General features: G+C 38.5%; 1 protein-coding gene across 2 annotated transcripts in view; it reads left to right on the top strand.

Moving 5' to 3' along the window:
- Positions 1–20998, top strand: part of LOC117973809 (cytoplasmic FMR1-interacting protein 2) — a 59871-nt gene that overhangs the window by 5446 nt on the left and 33427 nt on the right. For both annotated transcript variants that reach the window (XM_058996775.1, XM_058996776.1), the window contains exons 2-15: positions 4153–4300; positions 7993–8082; positions 8940–9017; positions 9827–9928; positions 10552–10733; positions 11591–11687; positions 12150–12278; positions 14172–14276; positions 15892–15983; positions 16795–16912; positions 17991–18110; positions 18952–19077; positions 19245–19411; positions 20080–20227. In XM_058996775.1, coding sequence (XP_058852758.1) covers positions 4184–4300; positions 7993–8082; positions 8940–9017; positions 9827–9928; positions 10552–10733; positions 11591–11687; positions 12150–12278; positions 14172–14276; positions 15892–15983; positions 16795–16912; positions 17991–18110; positions 18952–19077; positions 19245–19411; positions 20080–20227 — 1671 coding nt within the window. In that variant the 5' untranslated portion in view covers positions 4153–4183. The remainder of the gene's footprint in view (positions 1–4152; positions 4301–7992; positions 8083–8939; positions 9018–9826; positions 9929–10551; positions 10734–11590; positions 11688–12149; positions 12279–14171; positions 14277–15891; positions 15984–16794; positions 16913–17990; positions 18111–18951; positions 19078–19244; positions 19412–20079; positions 20228–20998) is intronic.

The raw sequence follows: 20998 nt of genomic DNA, 5'->3' as shown, positions 1-20998 counted from the left end.
TTTTTGAAACAGCACGTCAGTCACTATTGCAGAAATTGTCTAGGTGTGGTTTGTTACTGTTAACAGGAAGACTTGCCCCGCTATAGTATGCAAAACTTAAGGGTAAGAGCTGGGGTTTTGTTTTGTATGACTATGTAGAGTTAATGAGAAATGTGAAATAATTTTAGATTTCCGTCTTGCAGTGTGCATGACCTCTAAACCCACCCTACTGCTAAAAAGGGAGGTTAGAAAATAACAGAATACATGCCGTTATCCGTGTCTTTAGAGGGCAGTGTACCGTACACACGTACACAAGGGGACGCTTATGGCAAAATAAGATGTTCTGAAATCTGACTAGTTAATCGCCTGAGAGTGGGCTCATGATTTATAATTAAATTTATATATATATATATATATATATATATATATATATATATATATATATATATATATATATATATATTTTAGTAAGTCAGCGTGTATATTTGAACTTAAAAGAAGATAATGCTTACTGTAGGAGAACTTGTTGAATTGCAAAAAAATCTGTAATTTTAGATGTCGGACAAAAATGTGTGAGATATACAGTAGCCCACACTTTTGTGTGAATGGGTGTCTGTCACTTGACTGATTTAATTTATTCTGGAAATAACTCTGACATGTCAGTTTTAGTCCCAAAACAGAAGATCTAATAGACTCAGAAAGAGGGCTAGCTGTGTGCTCGGTTCTCATGTGCTTCCTCATCATCTCAAAAGCGATGGCCATTCTGCACTGTAGGCTTGCACCCCAACTTCCCTGCAGGGAGATATGGTGGTAATCAGTGAAGAAAGGTAAAATAGCCAACACATAACATAAGAACATAATACAAGTTATATAGCTATGTGTCCTAGTGAGGTTCAGAAAGGCTAATCCCAGAACAACAGCCAGACAGCCAGTGAACCAGCAAAACATGCCTTGGGAACCCACTCCATTCACCCATAATGACAGTTTGAATACAAGTCATTCTGGCTGCCCACGTTGTCCCTATATGCTATTGAAGTGTGGCTGGTGTTTCTAAGCTGTCCAATATTGTATAGTATTATGTCTTAAATAGATGATGTCTTTAGCCATACAGCTGGTTGTTCGGCCAAGCAACTACTGCAGTCTCATGAGCAGTTTCACATTTGAGTGGTTAGCAGCCAAACTGTCGCTTGAAATGATTGAAGAAAGGATGCATTTCAGTTAAAATAATTAGGAATGATTACCTGAATAAAATTTTGCCTGAACATAAAGTCAAATCGTGCTTCTTCCATGCAAAAGTATATGTTTAAACTTGAATTCAAATCTAATTAGTTCCTGTGCCTAGGCAATCAATTTCACTGTCTGCAGTACAAAAGAGATTATCAGCATGTGTCAGGATGCAGCAGTCAGAAAGTGCCATTACTTTTAATTTGGTTTTCATGCTAAAGGTTGGAAATAAAAGGAAGAGATCAGTTTTGACTGCTGCACCATGATATGTATACTGTGTATGGAAGGCCATAACAGAAATAAAAAAAACATTTCATTAAATAAATTACCAGGCAACCACAGCGAAAAACTCTTAACCCATTGCTGAGCAGATTTAGCACTTTATTCATTTTGTTACAAATGTCAGCAATGTAGTTAAGAAACTAGGACAAGGTTCAAGGCAGTTGGCAATTTGTGCAGAGCCCTGTTTACACAGTAGCAGAGTTTGCCCTTTATTCATGCGATACTGACTAAAGGGAATGTGGGGACTGTCTGTGGAAAGCTGTGTACACAACAGCAATGAGGTGAAATAGGAGCCCTGCTGCAATTCAAACCAGGCACTGTTCAGAGCAGCTGCCTGCATCCACATGGTACAAAATGTTATGCTGTTTAACAACAAAAAAAAGGTACAGTGCTGTTGAACACTTTACTGTCTCTTTAGTTTGCTTTACGTCTGTTCATTTAAGGCTATGTTTACATTTCTTTAATGTTTAAACCTTTCGTGTAAACAGTTGTTTACTCTTTCAACCATTAGATAATGTAAATTGATGTCATAATTGTAGTAATCTTTATATTTTACATAAATATTTGTTATAGTTTATACTGATTTTCACTTTGTGATTTACCAAGCACTAAAATGTGCAAGTTGATACAAGAGCCTAATAAAACAGGACATTTTCTGTTGAAGGTTTTGTAAAATAGTATGCGGTTTAGAATTAATTTTAATTTCTCATTTAAAACTGTACAGTTTCATTAATGCATGCATAATTGTGATTAATTGATATATAAATTAAACATTTTTTTTGCATGTGCACCCAAGGTTTAAATGATTAAAAAATCATTTGTTTCAGGACGTTTCGGAAAAAAAGCTCTTCTTCAGCTGAGTAAAAAGAAAAGTAACTTTACATTTTTTTCATTCTTGTACACTGCAGTTATACCTCCTTTCCCACATTGATGTTTTTCCAGGTACTAATTATTGTAAAAGTCAGTATTAGAACATAAGAACATAAGAAAGTTTACAAACGAGAGGAGGCCATTCAGCCCATCTTGCTCGTTTGGTTGTTAGTAGCTTATTGATCCCAGAATCTCATCAAGCAGCTTCTTGAAGGATCCCAGGGTTTCAGCTTCAACAACATTACTGGGGAGTTGGTTCCAGACCCTCACAATTCTATGTGTAAAAAAGTGCCCCCTGTTTTCTGTTCTGAATGCCCCTTCATCTAATCTCCATTTGTGACCCCTGGTCCTTGTTTCTTTTTTCAGGTCAAAGAAGTCCCCTGGGTCGACATTGTCTATACCTTTTAGGATTTTGAATGTTTGAATCAGATCGCTGTGTAGTCTTCTTTGTTCAAGACTGAATAGATTCAATTCTTTTAGCCTGTCTGCATACGACATGCCTTTTAAACCCGGGATAATTCTGGTTGCTCTTCTTTGCACTCTTTCCAGAGCAGCAATATCCTTTTTGTAACGAGGTGACCAGAACTAAACACAATATTCTAGCTGAGGTCTTACTAATGCATTGTAAAGTTTTAACATTACTTCCCTTGATTTAAATTCAACACTTCTCACAATATATCCAAGCATCTTGTTGGCTTTTTTTATAGCTTCCTTACATTGTCTAAATGAAGACATTTCTGAGTCAACATAAACTCCTAGGTCTTTTTCATAGTGCCCTTCTTCAATTTCAGTATCTCCCATATGATAGTTATAATGCACATTTTTATTGCCTGCATGCAATACTTTACACTTTTCTCTATTAAATTTCATTTGCCATGTGTCTGCCCAGTTCTGAATGCTGTCTAGATCATTTTGAATGACCTTTGCTGCTGCAACAGTGTTTGCCTCTCCTCCTATTTTTGTGTCGTCTGCAAATTTAACGAGTTTGCTTACTATACCAGAATCTAAATCATTAATGTAGATCAGTAATAGCAGAGGACCTAATACTGATCCCTGTGGTACACCACTGGTTACCTCGCTCCATTTTGAGGTTTCTCCTCTGATCAGTACTTTCTGTTTTCTAGATGTTAACCACTCCCTAATCCATGTGCATGCATTTCCTTGAATCCCAACTGCATTCAGTTTGAGAATTAATCTTTTATGCGGGACTTTGTCAAAAGCTTTCTGGAAATCTAAATAAACCATGTTGTATGCTTTGCAATTATCCATTTTCAATGTTGCATCCTCAAAAAAGTCAAGTAGGTTAGTTAGACATGATCTCCCTTTCCTAAAACCATGCTGACTGTCTCCCAGGATATTGTTACCATATAGGCAATTTTCCATATTGGATCTTATTATAGTTTCCATAAGTTTACATATAATAGAAGTCAGGCTTTTTGGTCTATAGTTACCTTGTTCGGTTTTGTCTCCCTTTTTGTGGATCGGTAACACAATATGTTGTCCTCCACCTCAGGAAAACAAACACAGCAGGTTTATAATCTGACCTTGTGTACAGTACAGCTAAATGAGAGAAAAGGCATGTTGGTGTTCATTCTCTTGTTTAGCATTTTGCTTTTTGACCAATGCATTGCTCTGCAGGGAGCTATAGCGACAGGGATTGCTCTGCTCAAGGCTATGTCTTGTTACTAGCTTCCTCGGAATACTGTCACTCTGCGGTACTACAGCATGGTTATCTTTACCATGGTAATCAGAAAAAGGGATTCTTTAGGGCCTAACTCCTTGTGTTTTCTTTCCTAGATTAAGAGTCCTATGTTGCTAAGCTGTCACCATGACGACCCACGTGACCCTGGAAGATGCCCTGTCGAACGTGGACTTGTTGGAGGAGCTGCCTCTTCCAGACCAGCAGCCATGTATCGAGCCCCCTCCCTCATCCATCATGTACCAGGTCAGCTGATTTCTCCCTGCTTAACAAGTTCATATGTTCAGCTGCTTTAGCTCGGCTGGTTTTTACAGGCGCATGAGGCTGTCAAGTATGGCAAGACAGTGATGATTTTGACAGTAATGCATGTATCATGGAATTATAAAACTCTATGTTATTTTGTTTGGCTTGTGAATTGTGAATGGCTTGTTGGAGGAGGCTGTGTGGTCCAGTGGTTAACGAAAAGGTCTTGTAACCAGGAGGTCCCCGGTTCAAATCCCACCTCAGCCACTGCCTCATTGTGTGACCCTGAGCAAGTCACTTAACCTCCTTGTGCTCCGTCTTTCGGGTGAGACGTAATTGTAAGTGACTCTGCAGCTGATGCATAGTTCACACACCCTAGTCTCTGTAAGTTGCCTTGGATAAAGGCATCTGCTAAATAAACAAATAATAATAATAATTGATTTGAAGATTAGTGTACTTCATAATGGTGGAGGAACAAAACAAGAAGCACAATGGAAGATTGTTACTGCAAAGAGGCCCCCAAAAACACTGACCACACACTATTATAGATATGAGCTTTTACAAGCTTGCATTGCCATGATTTGTCTTGAGCTGTGAATTTCCCGTATGTTGTGACCTTTAATGCTTTGAGTTTCTACTGTGTATTAAAAACAGTGGTCACTATTGAGTAACACGACATGGTTAGTCGTAGGACTAAGTGTATGCTAATGAACAGTGGCTGGGTCTTCCAAAGTTCCCTACTCATTAAATTTGATATTTCTTAAAGTACAGTCTGATGTATTTCTGTATAAATCTCAATCATTTAATTGCATTTCTGTAAAATGTAATTTAATTTCCGACTGTCGAGATTGATGATAAAGCCCCTCTTGTTGCGATTTTGCCTGGGTTAATTGTACTGTATATATATTAAAAACTCTGCAGCCATGTCTTCTGGACAAGTTAGACTGCAATCTAAAACTAAGGGGGTGTATTTATAACTATCTCTACAAAAGCATTTTTTTTTATTTTTTTTTTGTGGTCCCAGTAGTGCAAACCTACAGTGTTACTTCTCAGGTATGCAAATGCAAGGGGAAATTGTAGTTTTACATTTTGAACCATCAATTTAACAAGTAGACTCAACTGCTGCTGCAGCTGCCTGTTCGCATGTCAGCCCAATGGCTTACCATTTCAAATGCCTTTGCAGCCTTGTATTACAAAAAGAGCATAACAAGCCGTCTCCATTTGTAACAGCTTTTAATAATTGATGGAAATACCCTAGCAGCGCACATTTATTATGATAAATGTTTAATCAACTATTTATTCCTGCGTTTTGATTGGAGAGCTGCTACCTTGACTGCCAGCTTGTCTTTCTCTGCTTATGGAACTTATATTGTTAACACAAACGTTTGTGAAATCTCGAATTCAGAAGGTTGTTTTTACCTACGATTGAATGAATATATCTGTATGGGTACAGCTTTGCTTTACAGGACTGATCCAGACTTTAGACATATGATCCTAAAGGAAAGAAGTATGACAGATGTTGGGGGGGGGGTGTTAGACAGATTTAAACTGCAGGGTCCATAACACAGCCATTTATTTTTTCAACAGGAAGGTTTTTACTCACAAACTTTTGCCAGGCCAAAGATTTTATCCAGTTCATGTTCTTAATGCTGGTGCGCTGATTGAAATGAGTGGTGTATTGTGGGAACAGAAAACCAGCACTGTAGTGTGGTCTGGATACACTGCAGTCCTTAGAAGACTTTTGTTTTACTCTGGGCCAACACTCCAGAGTTAATGTTGAGAGATTTATTGTCCAGTTGATTTATGACCCATGGTGTGTGATTAAAAATTCCAAAAGAATCGTCAGTATGTTTAGAAATATAGTGCTGCGCTGCGGACACCGTGGGACATGTAAACTCTGACTTTAACACATTTGGAATGTTGTTAACCACTCAGATAACTCAGAACATAGTACTGCAGTAGAGTTTAAAATAAGACTACAATATTAATATGCTTAAGACTAGATGTGTACAACAGTAACCTATATGGAATAGACACTGGATATGAAATAAATAACTTTACAAGAAGCTGTACTTGAACATCACACGATTAAAACATTTCTGGGGAAATGTCAAGCTTGCCGTGACCCTTTTCCACACTCATCCTTCCCCATCCAGACTTGTAACACATTGAGAGCAATTATATCCAATTTAAGGACGGTTATGAGATAACGCAACAGGAAGGTTGACAAGATTAGGTCACGTTTCCTATGTTTATTGCAGCAAGAAGGCTTTTGCCAACAAACCTGCCAAGAAATGACAAAATGACTTCACACACAGGCGTAAGTGTAACCTTGACCCGTCATACAGAAGCTGTTTGCAGAAACTCTATTTACATGGTATTTGAGTGGTCAGTAGAGATCATTTGTCTGCAGGGATGAAACTACAGATGCAGATGATTGTAAAACTATTTTTACATAATGTAACCACTTAAGAACCAATGGCAAGCCTTCTCATCTGTCCCATTGCTTTTGTATGATGTTTGTAATAATTCTGAGTGGTTCTAACTGCAACTAATCAATTATTATTTTGTATGTGTGTGTTAAGATGCCTTCACCTTGGGAGCCGCTCTTTAGTTCTTGTTATCATTGATATATGCTGCACAAGATCAGCTAGTATGGTTTATAGAATTAGGATCCTGTGCCATTTACTGATCTGCTGCATTGGAAACAAGTTTCCTTGAGTTTATCTGGCAATACAGTGCTGTGCAGAGGATGCTCTCTAATATAGAGACACTTTGGCTGAGCTAGCCTACATGTGTCTATGGCAGGCAACTGGACCTGTTGAGCAGCTCCAGATCCGCTAGGTAAAGCAGCTTAACACATTATCAAAAAATAAATCAACACAATATGATTTAAAGTGATTGTAAATATCATAAAAGGGTAAGGGAACAGTAACGAAAAAAAGTGTTTGAAGCTACTTACTCTTTAAAAATAAATGTTCTTAACATTATGAGCAGTAGTAATGCGTTGGCCAGCCTGTATTCTGCTAAAGATGGTTTGATTCTTTGCTTGTGTTTTACACTTTAATTTGGGACATGCAGATATTTCTGAGACAGCTCTATTGATGTGAAAGTTGCTGCTGCTGCTTGTTACTAAACCACTTCCTGTGCTGTAGGTGAGTTTCACTCCAGTTTCACCCCTCTGGCACAGGACGTGATTAGATAAATATTGTGCTTGAAATATATATATATATATATATATATATATACAGCATTAGAAGCAAGCAAAGTACAGAACACAAGAAATAGGCGGACCGTTGATAATGCAGCTACTTAAAATGGATTTTAAAGCCTGGGTTCGCCCTCCTTTAATGGTTTAGGGATACTGTTACCTATCACATGTTAAAAAGATATTAGTTTTTGCCCACAGTTTCCTATAATATCTGAAGTAAAAATTGGACTTCAGCTTTAACCTCATTGCTGGGCTGTGAACTGTCCTGCCAGTCAATATCAGATGGTTTCACAGACCCTTATTAACACTAATCTTGGATTTACCTGAGTTAACGTTGGGTTGGTTAGTTCTAATCTGAAAGTAGCTGGAAATATTTCTGTTGTTCATGTTATGTCATATTTCTGGTGTTCATGTTATGTCATATTTCTGGTGTTCATGTTATGTCATATTTCTGGTGTTCATGTTATATCATATTTCTTTCAAGGCTAACTTCGATACCAACTTTGAAGACAGAAATGCATTTGTTACAGGGATTGCCAGATACATTGAGCAGGCCACTGTTCACTCCAGCATGGTGAGTAACTGACTTGTAAACAACGCATCAAAGGAACAAGCAGTGCACGCTGCACAGCCTCACAGGGCCCAGACAAGCACAACATTGTCAGGGGAAGACATTTTAAATCATTCATACTGTAGCTGTTGTCTCAGATCAAATCCTGCTAGACAGCTCAGTGTTCCTTTTTAGTCTTCAAATTGAAATCTTATTACCTGAAAGACTAAAGAGTCATTTTAATTGTTGTTTAATTGTTCCTTACTAATTTATGATGTTTGCTATCATTTGAAGTGCCTGTAGACTTTATTCTTATAATTTTCCTCTGCCTTTACCTGGCTTTGTACTTACGTTGAGCTTGTCTGGAGACGTTGAAATGCGACCTTTCACCCCCTCACCTGCTATCTTATATACACATTGTTGAAAAGTCACATGTGCAAGTTAATTCACTCCTGGCACTAACAACACTAACTAACAGTTCAAAGCCAAAACATCCAAATGCTTTACCAGCTGAATGTGGTTGAACTGTTACAAAGATACCTTGAAAGCTCAATGAAACACTCAAAACATTGTGTTGTTTGTTTGACTGAGTGAAAAGTTTTGTGTTGCTCGTTGTGTAAACCTAAGAAACAATTAGCCAAGACAGGTTAAACAGCATAGACAGAAATCTAAACCAACAGTAAGAGACTGTGAATTTTGTATGTAGGAAGGCCTCATGTCTGACTGTGTTTGATTGACAGAATGAGATGCTGGAGGAGGGTCATGTCTAACTGTGTTTGATTGACAGAATGAGATGCTGGAGGAGGGTCATATCTAACTGGGTTTGATTGACAGAATGAGATGCTGGAGGAGGGTCATGTCTAACTGTGTTTGATTAACAGAATGAGATGCTGGAGGAGGGTCATGAGTACGCAGTCATGTTGTACACGTGGAGAAGCTGTTCAAGGGCCATTCCTCAGGTAACACTGAACACGTCTTTCTGGCAGTGGGTATTACACATTAGACACCTCAGAACAATGGAACTGCATCTGTCCAATAGCAGTCTCCAGGTCCGTTACTGGATGATGATGGACCTGAAAGTGTTACAATAAAACACACTACTTACCGTGGCTGCCTGCTGTGTTTATTCACATGTCCTAGGTCAGTAACACTATAATGCAGGGCAGTTATAGGGAACAATCATCCCAATAAACCATGGATTCGATTACCTACAAATTGTGTGTGTCTCCTAATTATGAACCCCCGACAACCACATTATAACGGGTAGCACTGTGTAACTCATAGAAAATGCCATCTTGCTCATATAGTGAAGCCTGAAAAATCTTTACAGGTGTTACGAACAGCTGTTTTAATCTTTCTTAATCCATATTGATGTATAATTTATTTGTTTACCTCAGGCAGCCTCATTTATTCTCAACTATCTCATTATACACAGAAGGGCTTTATCTTACAGCAAAAGAAAATACCTTATATAAACAGGTATGCAGTTCAGTAGTTTATACTAAACATTGTGGCACGAATCCATGATGATTTGGGGGTATTTGTTTTTTTATTGCTTGAACTGGTGGTATGGTGCTTCTAAACAGGGAAGTCCAGTTAAAATTAAAATCAGGCTTAGAAATATTACCATCAGAAGAATAAAAAATGACTTTACCAGCTCTCCGCGTAGCGAAGCATCAGCTGAACCATTTTGATACTGTAGTCTTTCCACTTCAATTCAGTGTCAAGACCGATCTGACACCTGCATGCTTTGTTACTGATTCACCAGGTGAAGTGCAACGAACAGCCCAACCGTGTGGAGATCTATGAGAAGACAGTGGAAGTGCTGGAACCGGAGGTTAATAAACTGATGAAGTTCATGTACTTCCAGGTAATACCTTTTCATCCAACTGCTCCAATACTGCAGTGGTGTGTAGTCCCAAACCTTTTAATAGACATAGCGCTTACAAACTAATTCCAGTCACTCTTACCTACTATATGTAAAGGCAATTTTTTTTATGGTATTGTTTGCAAATATTTCAATGCTACACTTGTGAATTTACCTGATTCTATTTCAAGGAATTCCATAAAGGAACGCAGTCAACATTGAAAAAATGTCAGTCATAGGAAAAGCAGCAATTACCTTAGAAGCTCACAGTAGTCCTAAACTATATTATTACTTGGTCAGGAGGCAGGAGTTTGCACAGTCACAAACCTGTTAAATAATTCCCTATAGCTGCACGAACAACTCCTAATAGTACATCTGCAGACTCAGGTGTGACATTTATGCTGTAATGAGTGCAATCAGAATAGATTTAGCAGGGGTCTGATTGCTCAAATTGCTGTCCAGCACTTTAAGTTTATAGTCCTCATGACATAATGCACTTTACAGGACTTTTATTCTCAATGTTTTTCAGCATACTGTTTTAATCAATGAGATTGTATGACATCATTTGTCAGAAATGCTAGATTTCTTCAAAGCTAATACTATTACTTTTGGGGTTTCTTTTACAGCGCAAAGCCATTGAGCGGTTCTGCAACGAGGTGAAGCGTTTGTGCCATGCCGAGAGGAGGAAGGATTTTGTGTCCGAGGCCTACCTCCTGACCCTGGGGAAGTTCATTAACATGTTTGCAGTGCTCGATGAACTGAAAAACATGAAGTGCAGCGTGAAGAACGACCACTCTGCTTATAAGAGGTGGGCATGGGTGCTGTTGTACTCGCAGTGACAGACTTACTGTAGCAGTAGTTTACATAGTTTATACACAGCTCATGTATTTAGTCATTTAAACAGGTGTCTGGTTTAGATGTGATTCTCAGATGTCAGACAGTGACAAAGATTACTCATTGTAGTTATCTACCTTAGTATCCCCCCTGGGCTGTATGTCACACTGCGTATTACAAATACTGTATCTAAAGAAGCACAGAATTGTGATGAAACAAATCACTGAGGGAATCAGAATCTGGGGTTATATGGAGACAGCAGTCCACCTGTCGAATCCTGGAAACGTTTAGGAAAAGAAGGGTCAAGTCACAAAGCTTTAACTCATGGGTTATTTAAACATTTTAAATACATTAAATACAGTTTGGTCATGCTTTGTCAATAGGGCCCATTGAGATGTATGGAAGGACAATCTTCGCCATGTTGTAATGTAGCCTGACCAGAATCTTAGCTCTACAGTGGCTTAAATCTATTAAAAATAGAACCGTTGATTGCTTATTTTTTATCATTAAAAAGTGTTGTGATTCTCGAGTGGTTTGACATTATCCATGAGATCTTTGACACAAACTGCAAAATGTTTGTAATTTTAGAACTCTTGGTGGTGCCAAGTTTAAATGTGTAAACGCTTCTGTTTAGTTTACTACTGCTAAACATTTCACCAAACATTTAAGCTGAAGTAATTCATTGGGCTGTTTACTGTATTTACTTACTCAGTATTAGAATGCACTGTTTAGGCAAATGACACAACATATGAATGTTTAGTTTAGTGTACGTGTTTACAAATACTTGACTGATCGCTTTTAAAAACATCTTTTTAATGTTGCCATTTGCAGAGCGGCCCAGTTTTTAAGAAAGATGGCTGACCCCCAGTCCATTCAGGAATCTCAAAATCTCTCCATGTTTCTGGCTAACCATAACAGAATAACACAGGTAACCCACCTTATAAACTACCCTGATAGAGCCCGTCCATTGTTCAAGTAATTATGAAAAAAATCTAGGATCTGCCACTTGGGATCAAGTTCACACTGCTATGCACAGGTGCTGGCAGATACTGATAAAACAGGACTGTCTGATCTAGCCTATCTGACATGTGTATATGACAGGCAACTAGAACAGAAGGGCAGCTCCTGAAAGAAAAGTATTTGAGTATTGCAATAAGAAGCACTCAGAGTGACTGCAAGTATGATAAACAGATAAACAATATATTTGCTATACATCTTGTGTGTGAACCTCCATGGCTACTGTAGATGGTAGTACATGTTTAATGTTTCATATTGGATCTTATGAGAAGTAGCCAGACATTAGCTTTTGCTTTGTGTTGTATAAATAGCCATGTTGTGGCCGGTGTGCCTGGTTTCACAGTAGGTTCACACTATTCTTGGTCTTTCACAGTGTCTTCACCAGCAGCTTGAGGTGATCCCAGGCTATGAAGAGCTGCTAGCTGACATTGTGAATATCTGTGTGGATTACTATGAAAACAAGATGTACCTGACGCCCAGCGAGAAACACATGCTTCTGAAAGTAAGACTCTAAGAACGGGGGAAAACGATAACAAAGATAGGACCTTTTGTAATATATATTGTAATGAGATGGTTATTTCACGTGGTTTATTCAGTGCAGAAGTCCTAATTATTTCAATCTTTAACTGATACATAGCGTGAACCAAATTAATAGCTCTGTCTTTGTGTTCTATTTCAGTCATTTATAGGAAGTAGTGAAGTGAGGCTTTTATTTATAAAAATGTAATTCCCATTTTTCATTGTGTCAGACACATTTACTGAAATTCATTTAATAGGCAATACTGCTAGGAATAATGTACAGTTGTATGTGATTTTACTTTCAGATACAGGTATTGGACAAAAAAATGGAAACACCAATGTAAAGTCACTTAATAGGGCGTTGGGCCACTATGGTATCCCGCTCTGTGGAGTTCTCGGCAGACCCCTCTTTCAAAGTCACTGAGGTCTCCTCTTGCAGCCATGCTAGCCATAATTATAAGCAACCAGGCCTGTCCAGCATTTTTATACATGACCCTAAGCATGCTGGGATGCTATTTGCTTAATTAACGCATGAGCCATTCCTGTGTGGAAGCCCTTGCTTTCAATATACTTGGTGTCCCTTATTTACCCAGGTGAATCCATTTTTTTGACCACTACCTGTACATTATCCTGCTATTATGTTATTTGACTAACTGACTCTGTTTGATTTATCTTTAATTGTTTTAATGCCAGCTCAGGTATACTAATATATTGAATAAACAAATGGGGGATGAATACTTTTTTGAGACACTGTACATCTGACCGCCTCTTAAAGGCTGCTGCTTTTCAAACAGACATTACCTGCTGTGTGCAAAGTAAATTAACGGCCAAATGATCATTTTACACAACCATATCTTCTGAATTAGGTGTTGGTACAGGTGTAGCAGAGCAGTGGATCAGAAACACTATCTCAAATGATGAAAAATAAATGATGTATCTGAACTGAAAGCAAACACCGGAACAGCAATACAAATGTGTTTTTGTAGGTTACGAACTGAACCAGAAGTTATATGAATTTGGTGGGTCTTGGTTTCCCTGTAATATGAGCTATTTAGGACCAGCATAGCAGGCTGGCAGTTAGAGGTCAGAAAGCAAGTCTGTTGCTTTGATAAAACTTAGATCCAGGATTGAGAGTGTTATTCACACCCATTGTCTAGTAAATCTAAAGTAAGAACTGTGCTAGACTTTAAAACAATTGGGAATGTAAGAGCATGGAGCAAAGGTGGCAGTGTTCTTTTAAAACACGACACCGAAGGACAGGTCTGTGCCTTGATTGAAACAATTAGACATGGAGAAGAACTGTAGAGCCTAGATTCATAGTTCTGCTTCATTTTAGGGGAAGTTTTGTTTATTTTCATAAATGTTTGCTGTGATAAACCATTCTAAAAGCCAAGCAAAGTGCTCTCAAGATGCAGAAGTAAGATAATCCATGGTACAAACACGATTAGCTATGGTAAATATATAGTATTGCAAGCTGTACCTTAAAGTTGCTGTAGCTTACAAAAGAATCCCATGTTGCAGTTTTGAAAGCTGAGCATGTTCATCTTGTTATAGCAGACATGAACTTGCAATTGAAGACAATATCTCTGGGACTACATTAGGTTAAAGAAAGTTATGTTTCCAAGCCATGCTTTCAGATACTGTTGCACTTCCTTGGTTATTTCACCAGGAGAGTGGAGTTAATATTTTCTTTGCTGTCATTAACCAGCCCCATGCATATTTTTAAAATGAAAAGACATGTGTGTTATAACATGTCTCTTTCAGTTATGTACAATATGTATGTAGGCACCTTGTCTTCTATCCCTTGACTGCATTGTCTCGTGCAATTCTGTTGATGATGAAAGGAACTGCAGTGTAACGTGGTTGTTTGATTTAGGTCATGGGGTTTGGACTATACCTGATGGATGGCAACGTGAGCAATATTTACAAACTGGATGCCAAAAAGAGGATCAATCTTGGTAAAATTGACAAGTTTTTCAAGGTACGTTTTTGGTTTGGTAGGCATTGTGAAGTGTTTGATAACATTATGAAATGATGTTTGTGATAATAAGCGACAGAATAAAACTGAACTGCTGCTCCCTGGTACATCCTGTGCTGCATTTGATGGGAACAGACTTACAGAACATGACTTGATTTAATTCCCGGAAGCAGTAGCACCTGCATAGTGCAGTAGACTCTGGAAAAAGAAATGCATGATGAGTGTATGTGAACATACTGTTTTCTAACACTTTGCTGTTTGTGCACCATTTTGTGAAACTGCATGGATATTTTTAAAAGCAGTTTGTTATTGTTCTAAAATGTAATTTAAGTTAACAGATTGCACCTGCACTTCCGTCCATCTGAAACCACATGCTTCCCAATTACTTCCTGTTTTAATTCAAACAGCTGAATACAATTAAATACCAACATGCCTAGTTTGCTACTAGTATAAACTTTAAATACACAAAAAACTGTGTTAACCGCTTTTGCATTAAACATTAAAAGTTCTTACTAGTGTGATGCAATCATGAAACACAATGAATACAGGGCTGTCAAATTTGCAATTACCTTTAGCCTGGTGTAAACAAAATGAAAGCTAAGTGATATGTGGTTTGCAGTTGTAATCGACTAGTCAGTGCTACCCCTAGCTGATGGCATGTTAAACTTCAGTATCCTAATTCTATGATAATTGAAGACTAGGCATTTTTATAAGGTGCAGATTGTGAACAAAAAACAAATCTGAACAGGGTCCTGTTCCCCGAATTGAAGCAGGCGTTACTGTAGAAGACAAGCAAAGAACTAACTATAGAAAAGGGGGGGCAGTGTTAGTGCTGCTTTTGTTAATAATAAGAGGAAGTAAAATGCATTGTAAAGCCTTTGCTGGAACACTTTTAAATAACTTTGCTTGTTACTATATTTATTTAAAATTACCGTTATTATTTCCCTGTCACGCAGAGCTGGATATAGTGTACTTTGGGGTCCAAGGCATCCTTCAGGACAATTCTGGTCACATTGCTAAATGTTTTTGACACACGTGTGACATAAGTTAATGTTGGAGCCCATGGCTTTTTCATTCATAACGTGGGAAAAAGGCAGCAGGATTGCTATTTTGCGTGTTCAGCAGCTTGCAGCCAATTATCAGTTCTAAAAAGTCCTGCCAAAGAGCTAGTGCTTTGTATCATTTTCCCATTTTAACCAGAAAGAAGAAGAATTGCCTGCTATTGCTGTGTAGAATTGGATTGTGGTCTCCCATGTGTAATGTGCAGGCAGTAATGAGCAATGACAGGATGTAAATTCAATTGCAGTTTCCAAAATCCTGTACTTCTGTGTTCTGCAATCGTCATCTTCGAAAATGAAATTCTTGGATCAGTAAATAATTTGAAGCAGACAGTCCTACACCACTGAAAACAGTCATAACGTTGGTGTACGTTGGTATTCACCTGAAATTCAGTATAAAGTCCTGAACCCTGTTAAAAATCAGATGGACTGCAAGTCGATCAATTTTACCTTAAATTTTTTTTTTTAAAAACAGCCAAGTTCATGAAACTGTGATTTGAATAGAAATGTGTGTTAGGGGATGCTATTGACATACTTGTTGTTACTGGGTTGTTTTACAGCAGTTACAGGTGGTCCCTCTGTTTGGTGACATGCAGATCGAGCTTGCCAGATACATTGAGACCAGCGCTCACTATGAGGAGAACAAATCCAAGTGAGTGCCTGTTTTACAATGGTCCAGAGTGGCACTAAATACAATGGGCACCATGTTCTACTGCACTGTAATGATATCACTGAGTAATTAGTAATGTCAGCAATGATTCTATAATCACACCTTCTGCAATTACACCTGTTTCATATTTCCCCTAGTCTTAAATTATTTATATTTTCACATAGTTTGTATTAAACTTGACTAATTCCAGCGCTTCAAGAAATTAGCTATGAATATAGGGTGAGATAACTGAATATATTTAATTCGGAACAAAAAAGAATTAGGGGGGGCATGATTGAAGTCTTTAAAATCTTAAAAGGAGTTGACAGTCAGCCCGAACCATTACCTTAAATGCAGTACAGAAACCAGGACAAGAGGACACATTTGGAAATTAAGTGGCGATAGACTGAAGAACGAGGAAAGGAGACTCTTCTTCACACAGAGAGTGGTGAGGGTATGGAATGGGTGACTTAGCCATGCTGGACAAAATATGGCATCAATCAGCTATTAGGAACTTGTTTGTAAATGTTCTTATGTTCTTATATATCTCAAAGGCCAGTGACACTACAATGACAATGGTTCTGTATTCCACACATATAGGAGGGGAATGCTGGAACAAATCTAACTACAGTAGCTTGGGACATTGGTAAAATAGTGGGAACATTTTCATATTGTTGCTGTATGTTTTGTGTTGCTCTATGTTCTGAGCAAAGAAGCTTTGATCAAGGGGATTGGACGACACAAGTTTAGTACTGAAGCTCTTAGCTTGAGCTGGTTGTGCTCCAGTGACTGAAGTGCTTCTTTTCCACTCCAGGTGGACCTGCACACAGAGCAGCGTCAGCCCTCAGTACAACCTCTGTGAGCAGATGGTCCAGATTCGGGACGATCACATCCGCTTCATCTCAGAACTGGCCCGCTACAGCAACAGCGAGGTGAGTGCTCAGTTAAAATGCATTGAACTGAACGTCATTGGAAATACCTGCTTGAAAAAGAACACCAATCAAGCAGGACCAGTTCAGTTTAATGCTGAATAATTATACCGGGCATAGGAAAAATACTTCAGACTATGGTGGGAGAGAAGCCAACAAGTGAAGTGCAGATGGTGAAAGAAAGAGAGAGAGAGAGAGAGAGAGAGAGAGAGAGAGAGAATTTCTCTCGTACTATAATAAAGATGTTTTTTTTTTAATCGTGATTCATTGTGATAATTTTTAGATGATAATCTCTAATTGAAAATGCAATTATTGTCCAGCCCATCTACTATTGCACATCAAGAATTCAAGTTTATTAGAAGCCTGATGTTCCAATTGTTTTCTTAGTTCATAATTTTCGCCTGTCCTCAAGATTGGCTACATAAATAACACGCTGCAGCACATGTGCTGTGTTAAGATTGTTCTTCACGCTATTGATTTTGTTCTGCATCAGACTACAGATTGATAATTACATCGTGACGGCAGAGTTGTGCAAAAAATAAAAATTGATCCTGGTGACAGCCAGACAGATCAATATATGAAATGATTGTGGAACTTTTGGAGTGCATTCAAGTTAGACTGTAGATGTTTCCATTTCAGTACTTGGAGGTAGCTTATTTATATACAATCCTACAGTACTGGCCACTGAGGTGTAACGTGTCAAGTTCTGTTTGCTGACATCAGCGTTGACAAAACGATGAAGAATACGCCAATGGGGCAGCTGCTTGTTCAAAAATCAGTTTGAAATCTGGTACAAAACAGCTATGAGATTAATACAAGGGCTCCACATGCATTTCTTATTGGACCCTATTTACACTGCATAAATAATTGTGTGTTCTTCAGGTTTTGAAAACATGAACAAAGTTAATGGCAACCACATGCTTTCAACAAGTGTGGATTGTGCATTATTTAGGTAATGTGGATAAGGCATTACATTTTGTATAATTTCTAGTATGTTTTCTTTTCACAAAAATATGCACCCTCCAATAAACAGGTTTGATATGGGACCTTGTGTGAATACTGTGCATGTGTATGTGTGCAGGTTGTGACTGGATCAGGACTGGACAGTCAGAAATCGGATGAAGAATACAGAGAACTCTTTGACCTGGCCCTTAGGGGGCTCCAGCTGCTTTCCAAATGGAGTACCCATGTCATGGAGGTGGTAAGTAGCAGGGCCTGGAACATGACTGTGCTTTTAGATTTGTAAAGCGCCTTTCATCTGCCATGGAGGGGGGAGGATTCTGAGCAGCCCTGAAGTGCAGCCACCACTGGGGTGGGAGAGTGCGTGTTGAGCACCAGGAAATAGCTTATTTTTGGTTGTTGTTGTTTTTAATCTGGGAAGTGGATGAGGTGTAAATCCATACACTTAAGTCTGAGACCACCAGAAGTAATTTCACACAGGCTGCCCAGGTTGAAATGTATTGTCTGTGTAAAAAATGAGTGTTAGCTGGGTGCTGGAGCTGTCAGATCTTTTTACTTTTGCTTGGGGAATTCACTTTGAAATGTTGTAGTTATTTGATCTTGTGCCATTACGGGAATGTGAGCAAATAATGATATTGAATTCCAATAAAGTAATCCCAAAAATAAAAAAGATAAACAATGCCGATAGCAGAACATTTCCTATAACTATGCGTTAACGATATCTCATCTCTCAAACCTGTTTGAACCAGGGTTACATAATGTATTAACACTCTTAATGTTGTAGAAAATAATATATATACTGTACAGGTATCCTTTTTTATATATAACACCAGAAACTGATAGTTAGAATATATACATTGATGTGGCAAATGGTAGCAAAGCATTTGATCATGTATATCAATCTTCTTAACATCAATTATTTTCATTCATTTGTAGTTACATGGTACACATGCCTATCAGATGTATGCGTTTGTAATGCCAATGCAAATTAGTGTTGAACCAGTCAACAGCAATCATTCTCACGTCAGACTGCAGCACCTCCATGGTACTCATGCAGTTTCTCACCCCTCTTTGTCTTTCAGTACTCATGGAAATTGGTGCACCCCACTGATAAATTCTGTAACAAAGACTGCCCAGGCACAGCAGAGGAGTATGAGAGAGCCACCCGGTACAACTACACCAGCGAGGAGAAGTTTGCTCTTGTGGAGGTAAGGAAAGTGTATCGCCTGGACAGTCCTTGAGAAGTCAAAACAATTGGGGTCTATTCAAAAGATTATTTGAATGTTCGTCAAAAGTTACAAATAAGTATCTCTGAACAAAAATACAGTTAAAAAAGCAAGCATAAAACCCCCTTTCCTGTGTGTGTCGTGTCCAGGTGATTGCCATGATAAAGGGGCTCCAGGTCCTGATGGGGAGGATGGAGAGTGTTTTCAACCAGGCCATTCGGAACACCATCTACTCTGCGCTGCAGGACTTTGCACAGATGGCCCTGAGGGAGCCCCTGAGACAGGCTGTGAGAAAAAAGAAAAACGTCCTCATAAGGTACATGTGGTATTTCTTCCACTTGAGTGTGTTACAGGGTTACAGGTCAGTGTTTCCCATTCTGTTGTACCTGATGTATGTCCGGTTTTGACATGATTCTGAGAGATCTGTTGAGGCCACAGGGTGCTTTAAACTTCTTTCAAAAGTCAACAGGATGCCTGAAACAGAACGTGATATACAAAGTTAGTTAAGATAACTCTGATATTTCATACCCGTACTAAGTTGCTCTTCAAAGTGACGTTTTCATGTTTGTGACACTTAAGTTATTAAAACCTATATTTTAGTTTGTACCACTGCTATGAGATTCTGCTGGCGTTCTAGTCAAACAGATTTTTACAGATTTACACAGGGCTGTAAAGAAAATAAAAACTCCAAAGTTACCCTTAGTCATGACAGCTTATATATTTTTAATCTGATTAAATATACTGACAAGTGGTTCACATATTGTCTTCATGTTTATGCATATTTTTGCACAACATGCAAACGCAGAAAGTGACTTACGAGAGGAATATGTAAAAAAAAGAAGGGAGGGTAGGCTGGTTTTAAACACCTGCAGTACAGTGTTGAGGACCTTGTTGTCAATGTACCTCTTAGTGACCTACTTTTTCACCAGTAATGTGTCATTTGAAATGTATATGTTAGTAACTTATCTTGTTGTTTTGTTGCAGTGTTCTTCAGGCAATTAGAAAGACAATCTGTGACTGGGAGGGTGCCCGGGAGCCCCCCAATGACCCCTGTTTGAGAGGAGAGAAGGACCCCAAAGGCGGCTTTGACATTAAAGTTCCCCGGCGTGCTGTTGGGCCTTCAAGCACACAGGTAGGTTTGACATGGATGGTAGGTCCATCCTGTGACCAGTACTGGAGACATTCCTCACAACATATTCTACCAGTCACAATACCTGACCCAACCTTGCTTGTGACAAGAGGTATCACCAGGCTCCAAGGCTGCAGACAATTTTGTTAAGATGGAGTTTTGCATGTAGTGCAATGACATATTTTGCATTTGTGGGCACCTGTGATTTATATTCTTTACAGGGATGTCAATTTTACTTCGGTGGCCAGTTATATATTCTCAGCAACAATTGTATGTCAAATTTAAGTGCAAGCAAATTATCTTCAACGTAAGAAAATGGGGACCAGTTACCATATTTCTAGTGCAAATAATTGCAGAGCATTGCTTTATAGACTTTTATATGTACAAACAACTGGATCTGTTGTTTTATTTTTTTTTTAAGTGGAATGCTAAAAAATCAAACTGTTCCTTCCTGTTATCTAATCACTTCCTGTGCGGCATGTCACATGGTCTGCAGCATCTAAATCATTGGAGGAAACTAAACTACACCAATGGATGTTATTTGGTGCCAGAAAGCAGCAGTAACTTTTTTTTAAGGACATGAGAAAGTGCTTTAAGTTGTGGGATTATCTAGTTGCTCTTCTTTCCACCGGAATTGGACACAGTATTCAAAGTACAGTCTCACCAGTGTATTATACAACCTCATCATATCCTCCCAACGCTAATTCAATAGCTGCCTATCTGAAGATCTTCAACAGAAAAAGCCAGATCAGGCCTGATTCAAACGAGACCTCT

Source organism: Acipenser ruthenus, chromosome 23 (genome assembly GCF_902713425.1).
Source record: "Acipenser ruthenus chromosome 23, fAciRut3.2 maternal haplotype, whole genome shotgun sequence".
NCBI lineage: Eukaryota > Metazoa > Chordata > Actinopteri > Acipenseriformes > Acipenseridae > Acipenser > Acipenser ruthenus.
This window is presented reverse-complemented; position numbering and strand designations above follow the sequence as displayed.